This window comes from Hyperoodon ampullatus, assembly GCF_949752795.1.
Source record: "Hyperoodon ampullatus genome assembly, chromosome: 3".
Lineage (NCBI taxonomy): Eukaryota > Metazoa > Chordata > Mammalia > Artiodactyla > Ziphiidae > Hyperoodon > Hyperoodon ampullatus.
The window spans coordinates 2,931,428-2,944,831 of record NC_136916.1 but is presented as its reverse complement, the minus strand read 5'-3'; the positions used below and the strand labels follow the sequence as shown (position 1 = coordinate 2,944,831).

The window sequence follows — 13,404 nt, the reverse complement described above, 5'->3', positions numbered from 1 at the left end:
GAGGAAAGGATGGGTCCTCACTGGGAGAAGACAACATCAGCCACAGTTTTATGGCTGTTGCATTGACAGTATTGATAATAAACTGAAGAGTTATGTGACATGTGAGAAGTAAAAAAAAAAAAAAAAAAAAGTTCAAAGAATAAGGTACAAGAGAAGCAGATCCACCAATGATATAGACTTAGGAGTTACCAGACAAAGATTTTATAGTTGTTGTAAATGTGTTAAAGGAAATGAAGAGTCTAGCAAAGTGGGTGAAAAGATGAACAGTATCAACAGAAAGTTGGGATCTATCAAAAAATAATCAAGTGGATATTCTAGAGCTGAGAAATATGGTATCTGAAGTTAAGATTTGAGTTTAAGAGCAAACTTGGCACAACAAAAATAACTAGAACTAGTGAACTAAAGGACCATTCAGTGGAAAAAAGTACAAGCTCAGAAAGAAAAAGGAATGGAAAGAACAAAACAGCTTAAGAGACATAGGAGATTGAGTCACTTCATCTAACGTCCATGTGATTGGAGTCCCAGGAGGAGAGAATGAGCAAAAGCAATATTTGAAAAGATAATAACCAAAGGTTTTCCAAACTGATGAAAGATAGCAATCCACAAGTTCAAGAAGCACAAGAAACTTAGTGAACCCCAAGCAAGATTAATATGAAGAAAACCACACCTAAGTACAACTTAGTGAGACTTGTAAAAACCAGCTATAAAGAGAAAAATCTTAAAACAACTGAAGGAAATAAACCACACTACCTTCAATGGAGCAACAGTAAGATTGGTGGCTGACTGTCCTACAGACATTATTAAAATCAGATCATAAAGGAATGACATCCTTAAATTTTAAGTGCAGAAAGGAAAAATATGGCCAACCTGAAACTCTATACCCAGCAAAAATATTTTTTTTAATTGAAGGCAAAATAAAGAAGTTTTTAGACAAAAGGTGTGACACTTTCTCACAAGTAGACCCACAGTACAATAATACTAAAGAAAGTTATTCAGTCTGAAAACAAGTAATCCCAAGTGAACCATAAAAGCTCAGGGAAAAATGAAGAGCATAGGGAAGCATAAATATATGAGTAAATATAAAAGATTTAAGACCATTGAAAGCAACAATAATAATGTTTTGTGGGGCTTTAAACATACGTAGAAATAAAATATTTGAAAACAGTGGAAGGGCCAGTAGGTGTAAATGGAGTTAAACTGATATTTTTGTCTTACTCAGGAAGTGGTAAAAGTCAACTGTAAATCAAGGAAGTATTTATAATCTGTAAGATAATTGCTAAAAATATTACAAAAATGTTTAAACAAAAACTTCACCAAAGGTAAAATGGAATAATAAAAAATTGATTAATCAAAAAAAGAGGAATAAGTGAAGAAAAAAGAGCAGATGGAATGAATAGAAAATTTATAACGGAAAGGTATCCTTAAATATAATTAAATTGTGTGTAAATAGGCTTATTCCTCCAATTAAAAAACAAATTTTTGGACTAGATTTTTTAAAAAGAAAAAATATATAGTTTGCATAAGTTATATATCACATAAAAGGGTATGAAAAAAAAGAAAAGGTACACTATACAAGTACTGACCAAAAAATCTTGTATATTAATATCAGACAAAGCAGACTTTATGCCAAGAAGAATTATGAGAGATAAAGGGGGGCATTTTATAATGATAAAGGATCAATTCAGTAGGAAGACAGAACAGTTCTAAATTTATATGTTCCTAACAATATAACTTCAAAATATATAAAGCTAAAATTGACAGGACAAAAAGGAGAAGTAGATAAATCATAGTCGGAGAACTTAACAACCTTCTTTCAACCACTAATATAACAAAAATTTTTTTTTTTATTGTGGTAGAAGTCACATAATGTAAAGCATACCATTTAAACCATATTTAACTGTACAGTTCAGTGGCACTAAGTGCATTCACATTGTTGTGCAGCTCTCACCATCATCCATCTCCCAAATTTTTCACCTTCCTAAATTGAAACTGTCCCCATTAAACACTAACTCCCTATTCCCTTCCCCCCACCCCTGGGCTCCTGGCATCTACCAGTGTACTTTCTGACTCTATGAATTTGGCTATTCTAGGTGCCTCGTATAAGCAGAATCAAACAGTATTTGTCTGCACCTAATGTATATTGGAATGCAGGTATTATTTTGTTATTTAAGGTTAACTTAATATATGTCCAGCAAGCAGATTTTTAACAATCAGTAAGGTGATAGAATATTTAAACAATGTGATTAATTTGACCTATTTATAGAACATTATTTGCTATTTATAGAACATTATTTCCAACAACTGCAGAATGCACATTTTTTTTCAAGCATGCATGGAACTTTTACCAAAATAGAACACGTGCTAAGCCAAAAAGCCAATCTCAACAGATTTCAAAGGATTGATATCATACAGTGTACGTTCCATGGTGGAATTAAACTAGAAATATATAACAGAAAGATAAAAAATTTCTCAATTTGCATGGAAAATAAGCAGCACACTTTTAAATAATCTGTAGGTCAGAGAAGTACTCACAACCACAATCAGAAAATATATTGAACAGAATCAGTATCAGAACATGTGAGACACAAAGTAGTGCCTGGGGAGAACTGTACAGCTTTAAATGCATTTGTTTAAAAGGTAACATTAAAAGCCAGCCATCTAATCTTCCATCTCAAAAAGCTAGAAAAAGAAGTGCAAACTAAATTCAGATAAACTGGAAATAACTAACAGAAAAGAAGACAAAATTAGCAAAGTCAAAGGTTTCTTTGAAAATATTAATAAAATTGATAAACTCCTACTTAACAAAAAGAGCTCAAATTAACAATATGGTATAAAAAGGAAGCATTACTAGAGATCCCAGAAATATTAAAGGATAAGAAAATACTATGAACAACTTTATGTCAGTACATTTGACAACTTGTATGAAATGGACAAATTCCTTACCAAACTGACACTCAAAAAAGTAAAAATTGTGAATAGTATTATACCTTTTAAAGACATTGAATCTGGGACTTCCCTGGTGGCACAGTGCTTAAGAATCCACCTGCCAGTGCAGGGGACACAGGTTCAATCCCTGGTCCGGGAAGATCCCACATGCTGTGGAGCAACTAAGCCTGTGCGCCACAGATACGGAGCCTGCGCTCTAGAGCCCGCGAGCCACAACTACTGAGCCCGCGTGCCCTAGAGCCCATGTGCCACAACTACTGAGTCCGCGTGCCACAACTACAGAAGCCTGCACGCCTAGAGCCCGCGCTCCACAACAAGAGAAGCCACTGCAATAAGAAGCCTGCGCACCGTAACGAAGAGTAACCCCTGCTCACCACAACTAGAGAAAGCCCGCATGCAGCAACGAAGATCCAACACAGCCAAAAACAAAAAAGGCATTGAATCCATACTTTGAAATCTTCCCATCTCTAGTAATATTCTTCACCTGAACTAGGTCTCAGTTTTAGGTCTCTGATGTAAAACTTCACTGTGGCTGACAAGATTTAGACTCAACTCCCCTTCCATACAGTTTCCTTCAGATTGATCTCCGTTTATTTACTTTTCATCCCTTTTTTTGGAGTTTGAGGGGTCCAATTAATTACATCACATTTTCCTTCTGCCAGCTTCTGAACCTTTGAGAAGCAGACATAAACTCAGGTTGGCCTAAAAACGTCAACCTTATTTGTGGGGGAACTGGGTAAAAGAGCATCCTTAGACCTGGCTCTAGTCATCCTACCCCTTCGAATTGGACTGACCTAACTTGCCCTTTTGAGTTTGCAGTGTGGATGAGAGGGGAATGTATGCAGGTTTGGGCAAGCAAGTTCTAAGAGAGGAGAGACTGGTGACATGTGTGTTCAGCCTTTCACCCTCTCTTACCAAACAGATAAGGCAGAGAGAGAGAGAGAGAGAGAGAGATACCCTACTCTTATTATCCTCTTTCTCTAAGAAGTCAGACCTACCCTGTTCAGATGGAACCCCCAGTTCCACTGCCAACCTACTTCTGGGTCCTCATGTCATCTGGACCCCCTGCTCTATTTTGAGTAAGTTTTTATAATTTTGATCTTACCCCCAGAATTCTTCCCTCTCCCCTGCAGAAATTTAAACCTGGCTTTCGTAGGCAGTGCTATTTTTTAACTGTATACTATAACAAGTTATGTTCTTTAAGTTGATCAGTTCTGTCAACCAGAATCATTTCAAGATCTCAAATACTGAAAGTCCCTCTGTTTTCCTTTCTCCTCTTCTCTGGCTAGTTTTTTCCCTTCAAAGCCTCAAATTCAGATATTTTTTCAGTTATATACTGTCTCTCCACCTCTCTTTCCCTCCCCCCTCTCTATCACAGTAGATGGCCTTGCTATTGATCTTAACTCCCTCAACTGTACGCCCTTATACACAATGATTTTTATCTATATCCATCACCCATCCTTTCTTCCATTTCTAACCATAAAGAAAGAACAGTTTCTCCTCTTAATATGGTGAACCCTAACCAGACTTCTTTTACCACCTTCTCACCAGACTTCTTTTACCACCTTCTCTTGACTTTGCTCCATTATTAACCTCTCTTCCTTTTACTGGCATTAAAAATGAAAACAACAACAAGTCTTGTTAAAGATTCAGCTTTCCTTTCAAACTATGCCTGGCCTCTTAGAGTAGTTAATTCCATTTCTCCATTTTCTTTAATTCCCCCAATTACTGGAAGTTTCTGTTCTCTTTTATTGCCATCCTGAAATTTCTTTCTAAGCTCACCAGTGACTGTTAAGTTATTCTTAGCCCTCCTTCTGCCCTGAAAAGACAGGACAGGGTGCTCCCTCCTTTGGCTAGTCTTCCTTGACTTCACTGATGGGCCTCAAACTTTGTGGAAAGCTCCCCTCTCAAATAAATAAACCTTTTAGAAGACAAGCAAACTGTCTTATTGACTTTCTGTAACAAGAGAGACCACACAGATGATCCTGAAGGACTGCCTGCTTTAGGAAATGAATTTAGGATTTTTATAGGTTGATTATAGGTTTTATAGGTTGATTATCAAGTTCTAGTATAAGAGGTCAGAAGTGAGCTGAGTCTTTGGATTGGTTGATTTCTAAAAGTAATCATCAATGCACACACGCAAGGTTGTGATTGAAAGGGAAGGTCTGTGGAGGCCGAGGACACTGCATTTGTGACTGTCCGACTGGATGCTGGTAACTGTTCCAGCCCTCAGTCTTGCATAACTGAGGGCGTGGTTATTCTCGTTCTCATTTTCAAGCACGTCTTCAGTGTATTTTTGACATTTTAATTCCATTGCAGTTGCCCTGGTTTCCCCTTATCTTGACTATTACAGTAACAAAATAGGTCTCACTGCCTTTCGAATCTTCTCATAGTAACTCTAAAACCAGAGCTATCTTTCTAGAATACAAATTCGAATGAGTTTTCTACTGAAAACCCTTGGTGGCTCTTTTTACGTATAAAATACAGCTGCATATACTGAATGTAGTATTCAGCCCCTGTCCAGTCCTCGTCTGTCTGTTGGTCTGTGGGTTTCCTGCTCCCCCCCTCCCTCCTGCTTTTCCCCCTCACTCCCTGCCACCCCTTTTCTCTTCCTCACCCCCAGACTATGCTTTTATTATAGAAGTATACTGACTTTTCTGAGCTCATACTCTGTATTGTGGCCTCTGTGCCTAAAACAAAGTAATTTTTGTTTCTTCTTGGAACGTTATTTGTTTCTAAACCTTACCTTTATCCGATTGTTAGAAGTCCTATCTCTTTTCAAACTGTATTTAAATGTCACCTTTACAGAGCATGTTACTTTGCTGGGACTGTGTAGCAAAATACTATAGGCTGGGTGACTTCAACAACATAAATGTGTTTGCTCAGTCTTGGAAGCTAGTCATCTGAGATCAAGGTGTCGCAGGCTTGATTTCCTTCGAGGATTCTCTCCTTAGCTTGCAGATGTCTGCCTTCTTTCCTTGTCCTCACATGGTCTTTCCCCTGGTGTGTCTCTTTGTGTCCTAACTTCCTCTTCCTATAGGGGCACCAGTCAGATTGGATTAGGGCCCACCCTAAAGGCCTTATTTTAATTTAATCATATCTTAAACGGCCTTATCTCCAAATACAGCCACATCCTGATGTACTGGGGGATTAGGGCTTCAACACATGATTTTGGGGGGGTTAGAAGACACAGTTTAGTCCATAACACAGAGCCTCTGTACGTTTTCCCTGTAGTAAGTAACCCTCCCCCAAATCCAAAGCACTTTGTACCACTTGTAGCATTTATTGTATTTGCCTTGATGTGGAGTTTTTCAAGTTTATCTGTCTGTCTCTGGTGGTTTGTGGGTTTCCTGAGGACAGGAACTATCTCTTATTCAACTTCATCTCTCCCTGCTCTCTAGTACTGAGTAGGGCTTGATTGTTAGCTAAATTTTAAATGATTCAGTGTAAATCAGGCTTAAATATCTAATAATATATTTTCCAGAAGTTTTAGGAGATTGACATAAAAAATATAGAAAGGGAATATGTTATACTTCCTATTTTAGAAGTCTTTGAGCATAGCTTGAGATTTTTATCTTAGGTTCTTAAATTATACATAATATAAGTAATGTCAGTTTTATAGAACTAAATATAACTCTTTTATGATGTTTAATCATCTAATTGGCTTCTGTAAGCTACCTATCGGTTCTTTCAATTTTATTACTTCCATTACATTTGTTTTCAGATAAAGATGAATGTCATGTCTCAACCAACACTGAAAATGTGAAGTTTAGAAGACATTTGCTAAGTCAAGTCACCTCATGTAAGTCTGCTCACATCTCTCAGCATCAGCTTAATATTGATTTAAAATGTAAAGAATTAAGTTCACCACCTTTGAGGCTTTCTCAACGCTCGAATTGCTCAGAATATCTTAGAGTCCCCTTGTATATTGAATCACTGGTCTTGGAAAATAGTGGAAAGATGATTACTTACTAAATTTCATGTGCTTATTAAAAATATAATGTTTAAAATCAAGGTATTATTTTAAAACTGAGAGTAGCACTTCAAAATTGTCCTTTATTTTGTATCAAGTCTAGGCAACAAGTCCCAGCTGTGTGCCAAACTTAATGGTTCTAAAACGGTTTTCCGGGGCTTCCCTGGTGGCGCAGTGGTTGAGAGTCCACCTGCCAATGAGACGAACCCGGGACACGGGTTCGTGCCCCAGTCCGGGAAGATCCCACATGCCGCACAGCGGCTGGGCCCGTGAGCCATGGCCACTGAGCCTGCGCGTCCGGAGCCTGTGCTCCGCAGCGGGAGAGGCCACAGCAGTGAGAGGCCTGTGTACCGCAAAAAACAAACAAACAAACAAATAAAACGGTTTTCCATTGTAACAGATGTTTTGTTTTTCAGTTTCTTAAGTCTTTGTATGGCTTTTTAAAATATATTCTTGATCATTAAAGGGTGATATTTAGTAACTGGAACCTTAAGTGGTTAACTATTTATTCAAAAAATGTAGCTTTGAAAAGTCATCTTAACCAATCCCAACTATTATAATTATCTCCTAATGGTCTTCTGTCTTCATTCTGTCTTCTATCCTGTCTTCGTTGCCAGACAGATCTGCACGTAGAACCACTCCAATAATTTTAAAACCCTTTAATGGCTCCCCACTCACTGCTGGATAGAATCCATGCCTTCCCCTGGAATTCAAAGCCCTCTCCCAAGCTCCTAAAAATACCCCCCGCCTTAGCCAGCTGAGCTCTCTCCTGTTCTCTGACTCCTCATTCTCGTCCGTGCCTCTGTGTCTCGACTGGGACTGTTTTCTTGGCGTTTCTCTGTGACGTCCTTTGCTCCTCCCTTTCTGGTTTCTCTGCCGATTGAAATCTTGGCGCAAGCTGGCCCCTCAAGGCTCAGCTCAGGTGTGGACCCCTCCACGAAGCTTTCCCTGGTCACTCCAGCTAGAAGCACGAGCTCTTCCCCTCTCTGCTGGCTTCGCCCAGGATTTTGTTTTTACCACTGTTTCAGCACATTTTACCCTGCAGCTTTAGTGTGTGTGTTGATGTCTGTCTTATCTCCCACCCGAGGTTGTGAGGGCCAGAAAATCAAACCTCTTGTCTGACTTATTTTTGTCTTACACAGCATTCGGCAATAACCTTTAATTGTGCTTGGTAAATATTTGTATAACAAATTGAGAATATGCCTGGACTTTTCTCCCATCATCCCCTCTGTCTTTCATCCCTACAGACACATAGGGTCCGTATTCATGGCAGCTGTTCTCTCTCGTTGTGCCCTCCTGGCAGACCTCCACACTGCCATCTTATCCTAGGAAAACACTGACCGTGGTGTAATTAACAAGATACAGTCAGTTCCCAGCCTCAGAAATAAACTGTAGTCCCAAAGTTCATGTCTAATTCTGTTGTTTGGAATGCAGAAAGCATTTTTCCACAAAAACAATGTTATAAATAGTGGTTAGGTTTCTCAGCCAGCCCTCCCAAGACTAGTTAACCCAGAAGTACCAGTGCAGCCTCCGTGTATCACATTGTTTTGTAGAGAGCCTCTAACTCTGGATATGGAGACACATCTCTCATTCCCTAGAAGCAGAACAGTAACTTTCTGGGCAGCCTGAGCTGTCGGAGGGTCTGAGCTGGGGCTCTGGCATGGTCCCCCCCACCCCGATGTTGGATACCCTCATACCAGTAGCTTTTTGGTTTTCAGTGTTTGCATAAGGAACACTTACCGATAGGTCCCTGATGCTCTCATGTCTTCTGAATTGAGGGTAAGGGGATGCTTGCCCTTCTCATCCTCCCCACAGTGGACTCGGATGGTGAGTAGGGCTTCCGCTGCCCTGTCACAGGGGGTTAAGTCAGGTATTGACAGATGAGGAGCTGTTTTACTCCTGCTCACTTTCAGTTGTCCTGTGGGCTTATGGGAATTAAATATATAAACATGGAAAGTACTTCTCTCTATGGGAAAAACACATTTCTAGGCATCAGCTCTATATTTGACATGACATCAGTTTTGTGGACAAGTGATTATCATTCCTATGTGGGCGTAGTGATGCTTTGCCATGAAAAGCACCCGTGTATGTAAACAGCCCTGGAGGCTGACGGTTTCTGTTGTCAGGCTGTAAGAAAAGCACTCCATAAAATTTAGAGAATTTAACGTGTTCAGTCATCTTATGAGCTTGGAGCACAGGAGTGAGTGTCTATTTTATGTTTAGTACTGTCCTAGATGCTGGGGACTGGGGAACAGGAACCAAAGATAATATGAAAAGTGTGCTTTCCCCTCCAGGAGCCTGAATCAGGGAGTAGAGTGTGAAAGAAACATTCACAGCGCAAACAGTATGTTGTTAATTGCCATAAAGTACTTCAGGAGGGTAACAAATGTTCTTAGGGTGATCAGAATGGCATGATTCACTGTGGTTATAAAGATAGTGCTGGGACTTCATTCAGTCTTAGAGTGATGGTGAGGGTCTAAATGAAGAGCTAGGAGAGGAAAGGATATTCCAGGTTGGATTAACAGCATGAACAGAGGACTAGAGTTACAAACAAACAAACAAATGAAACAGCATTACTGGCTGGAACAGAAGGTTTAGTTTATGTCAGTGGAAAATGGCACCAGTGGTTCCACCCTGGCAGTGAATAAGAGTTCATCCATAGATCTTTTTTAAAATACAAGTCCCTGGATCTTACCCCAGAACTAATAAATAGAATTGCTGGGGCATGAGACATAAGCCTGTTTATCTTTTAAAGCTCCCCCAGTGGTTGAGAACCACTGAATTAGAAGGAGGGGTCGAACGTAGGAGTCAGGCCTCTGTCCCTCAAACAGTGGGAAGCCCTCAGGGGCTTCTGTGACCTATGAGCAGTGGGCTTTGCCAAAATAAAGGATTAGTCAACTGCATGTGAATGGCAGAGAAATAAGAACCAGCTTGAGTTTGAGCAGTGGTGGTGGGAAAGCAGAGAAGGTCACGTGTGTACGTGTGCATGGATGTATGGGAGTCAGCGATGTCAGCCTTGACCTCGGCGTGATTTCTTTTATAAACCGATTATACAACTTCACCCTCATTAGTTTGATCTGTTTTCTCTTACAACCTGGCAACTTAAACAGTAATTTCCGCCAGTTTGCGTTTAATAGAAGGAGACCATTGTCTACATATGTCTACGTCTAACTCATAATCATAAGTGAAGTTGTGTGTATGAGGAATGCTACCTGTAGCGTACTCGTAAAGCGTGTACTAACCACCCACATGTGCAGTAAGACAACCTCAGTTCTCACTGGGCAGGATTGTGCCAACAGCCGGAGTCACATGTACGATACTTACTGGCACATAATCCTCTAGCATCTAGTTGAAATTTGAAGAAATAGTCTAAATTATGCTGTGCGCTTTAATATTTTTAGCAACCGATTTGATAAGCGCTTCATTTTTCTGGCGGCAGACCCACGCCTGCTTCCTGACAGCAGCAGCTGCCCGTCCTCTGAGCTCATGCTTCTCTCCTACCCACACCTCCCCCCTTCCCCTCCCCTCCAGGCCCATCCCCTGCTGGTGTCGCTGCACCACACACACCCCCATCCCCACCCCCGCACCCCGGGGTGGGGGGCAGCAGAGAGGAGATTAAAGCAGTCAGAATTTCACTTCTCCTTTGCCACTGACTCGCCGGCTGACCCTAGGGGCTCACACTCCCGGCCGATGCGGGATGTGAAGGCTGCCAGCATATCCACACTCAGAAGTCTCAAACCACGCCTTAGTCGGATACGTTTCCCACCTCTTTGACGTATTATGTTTGGCAACAATGGGCCATGTTTATTAGATGGCAGAGAATAAATTCAAGGTGTGATGTTTCGATGTGACCTGTCCCCTTTAGAAAAGGATTCAACATCATGGACTTTTTAAAAAGAACCACTCTCTTGGCTCTTCTGTAACAGTACATACATGACAGCAGCTTCTGCTCTGGTCTTCTTTGCCTGTGGCAATTAATTTACTCTTGTGTTATCAATATCTCCAGATCTCTTGACTTAACTTTTTTATAACAACTTAGGCTTTCACTAACTATCCAAATGTTTAACCAGACAATGGATGGTCTGCTCAGATTTGAGGGAGCCTGTAGGAGAAAGGGAAGCGGGGAGAACTAAAATTCATTGAGTACCCACTCCGTGCCATGTCCTTTACATGTCTTTTATGATCTTAACTCCATTTTACAACGGAGGAACTTGGGATTTAGAGAGGTTTAAAAAGTGTATCTGATGTCAAAAGTCTAGTCAGCGGTAGAACTGGGTTTTGATCCCAGGTCTGGCTATCTAACTGTTTAAGCAGCCTGATCCTACAGGTCTGCATGACTTTTATTTGTTGGGAAACACCAGTGAACTTGGAATTGGTGGTGGGGGAGGGTTGGGTGTAAGCTTTACCTCCCTCACTAATAACCATGACCATTTTAATGAAATTTTTTGTTAACATCTTTACTGGAGTATAATTGCTTTACAATGGTGTGTTAGTTTCTGCTTTGTAACAAAGTGAATCAGCTATATGTATACATATATCCCCATATCTCTTCCCTCTTGCGTCTCCCTCCCACCCTCCCTATCCCACCCCTCTAGGTGGGCACAAAGCACCGAGCTGATCTCCCTGTGCTGTGTGGCTGCTTCCCACTAGCTATCTACCTTAAGTTTGGTAGTGTATATATGTCCATGCCACTCTCTCACTTCATCCCAGCTTACCCTTCCCCCTCCCCGTGTCCTCAAGTCCATTCTCTAGTAGGTCTGCGTCTTTATTCCCGTCCTGCCCCTAGGTTCTTCATGACCTTTTTTTTTTTTTTCTTAGATTCCAAATATATGTGTTAGCATATGGTATTTGTTTTTCTCTTTCTGACTTACTTCACTCTGTATGACAGACTCTAGGTCCATCCACCTCACTACAGATATCTCAATTTCATTTCTTTTTATGGCTGAGTAATATTCCATTGTATATATGTGCCACATCTTCTTTATTCATTCATCTGTCAATGGACACTTAGGTTGCTTCCATGTCCTGGCTATCGTAAATAGAGCTGCAATGAATGTTGTGGTACATGTCTCTTTTTGAATTATGGTTTTCTCAGGGTATATGCCCAGTAGTGGGATTGCTGGATCATATGGTAATTCTATTTTTAGTTTTTTAAGGAACCTCCATACTGTTCTCCATAGTGGCTGTATCAATTTACATTCTCACCAGCAGTGCAAGAGGGTTCCCTTTTCTCTAGACCCTTTCCAGCATTTATGGTTTGTAGATTTTTTGATGATGGCCATTCTGACCGGTGTGAGATGATATCTCATTGTAGTTTTGATTTGCATTTCTCTAATGATTAATGCTGTTGAGCATTCTTTCATGTGTTTTTTGGCAATCTGTATATCTTCTTTGGAGAATAATGAAATTTTAATTTAAAATATTTAATGCTCTCAGCTTCAGTTTCCTCATTTATCCTATGGGGATAAAACCTGCTTTACTGACCATTTGGGATGGTTGTGAGAATAATAAGCTAGTGAATTTCAGTATGATTTTACAGGTATAAAAACCCTTGAAAGATTGAGAGATTTTTTAATGTAAGCAAAAAAACAAGCAAAAACTCACAAAGCATTAGATGAGATGATTTGGATAGATTTTGTGGTACTTAACATTGCTCTACAAACTTTCCAAATAATATTTGTCAGTTTTGTAAGTCCCCACCACCATGGTTTGCCAAACTGCGTCACTGAATTAAACATCTCAGTGCAGCAGAGAGAGTCCTGGCTACGTACCAGGTACCTCATTTCACTTACCAGAAGCAATCATTAGTTTCTATACCATATCCAACAGGTCTGAACTCTGGTAGATACTGAAATGTTCATAGCCAGTGAGGACTCAGAAAATTCTAAGGCTGCTCAGTAGTCATAGACTTTAGCGGACTAAAGTTAATGTTAACACTCTCAGGATAATTCTTTATATTTTTGAAGTTTTTAATAAGCCTGAGTAATAAAGTCACATTTTGTAAAAGTACTTTCACAAAACTGCTATTCAAAAGTGTTTCCAGGTTTCTGGGCAACGTTCATAGGTTACAGGATGGTGAATTCTGAAAGAGAGCTCTGAGCTATTGTCATCCACTTAAACTTCTTTCACATGTACAGAGAAGAGATAAGAAATGTAGGGAACTCGTTAAGTTACAAGGACAGGGTTACGAATGAAGTGGCCATGAGCCTGAGAAGTACCCAGGTCATGTCCTAGGTTTACCCCAAACCTTTACCCCATTAAAGCCCTAAGTCTCTCCTAAAAGGCAAATGCCTTAAGAAGACCAGCCGAGACCATGGAAGAATAGTATTAGAATAGTATTCAGATATAGATCCAGAAGACTGCACCTGTCCAGTCTTGGACCCAGAAGTGCGTGGGGCTCTTCCGCATCTGCCATACATCCCAGGAGGGGTCCCTAGTCCTGAGGTGCTGACTCCCACCTGACTTCTAGCACCAGCACTGTGCCT

The 13,404-nt window shown here is 40.3% G+C and overlaps 1 protein-coding gene across 1 annotated transcript in view; it reads left to right on the top strand.

Annotated features, from left to right (window-relative positions):
- The window catches only part of ZNF438 (zinc finger protein 438), a 166,929-nt gene that overhangs the window by 76,762 nt on the left and 76,763 nt on the right, over positions 1 to 13,404 (top strand). The window contains exon 3 of the mRNA XM_079698785.1: positions 6,671 to 6,748. Within this exon, the coding sequence (XP_079554911.1) occupies positions 6,747 to 6,748 (2 nt within the window). The 5' untranslated portion in view covers positions 6,671 to 6,746. The remainder of the gene's footprint in view (positions 1 to 6,670; positions 6,749 to 13,404) is intronic.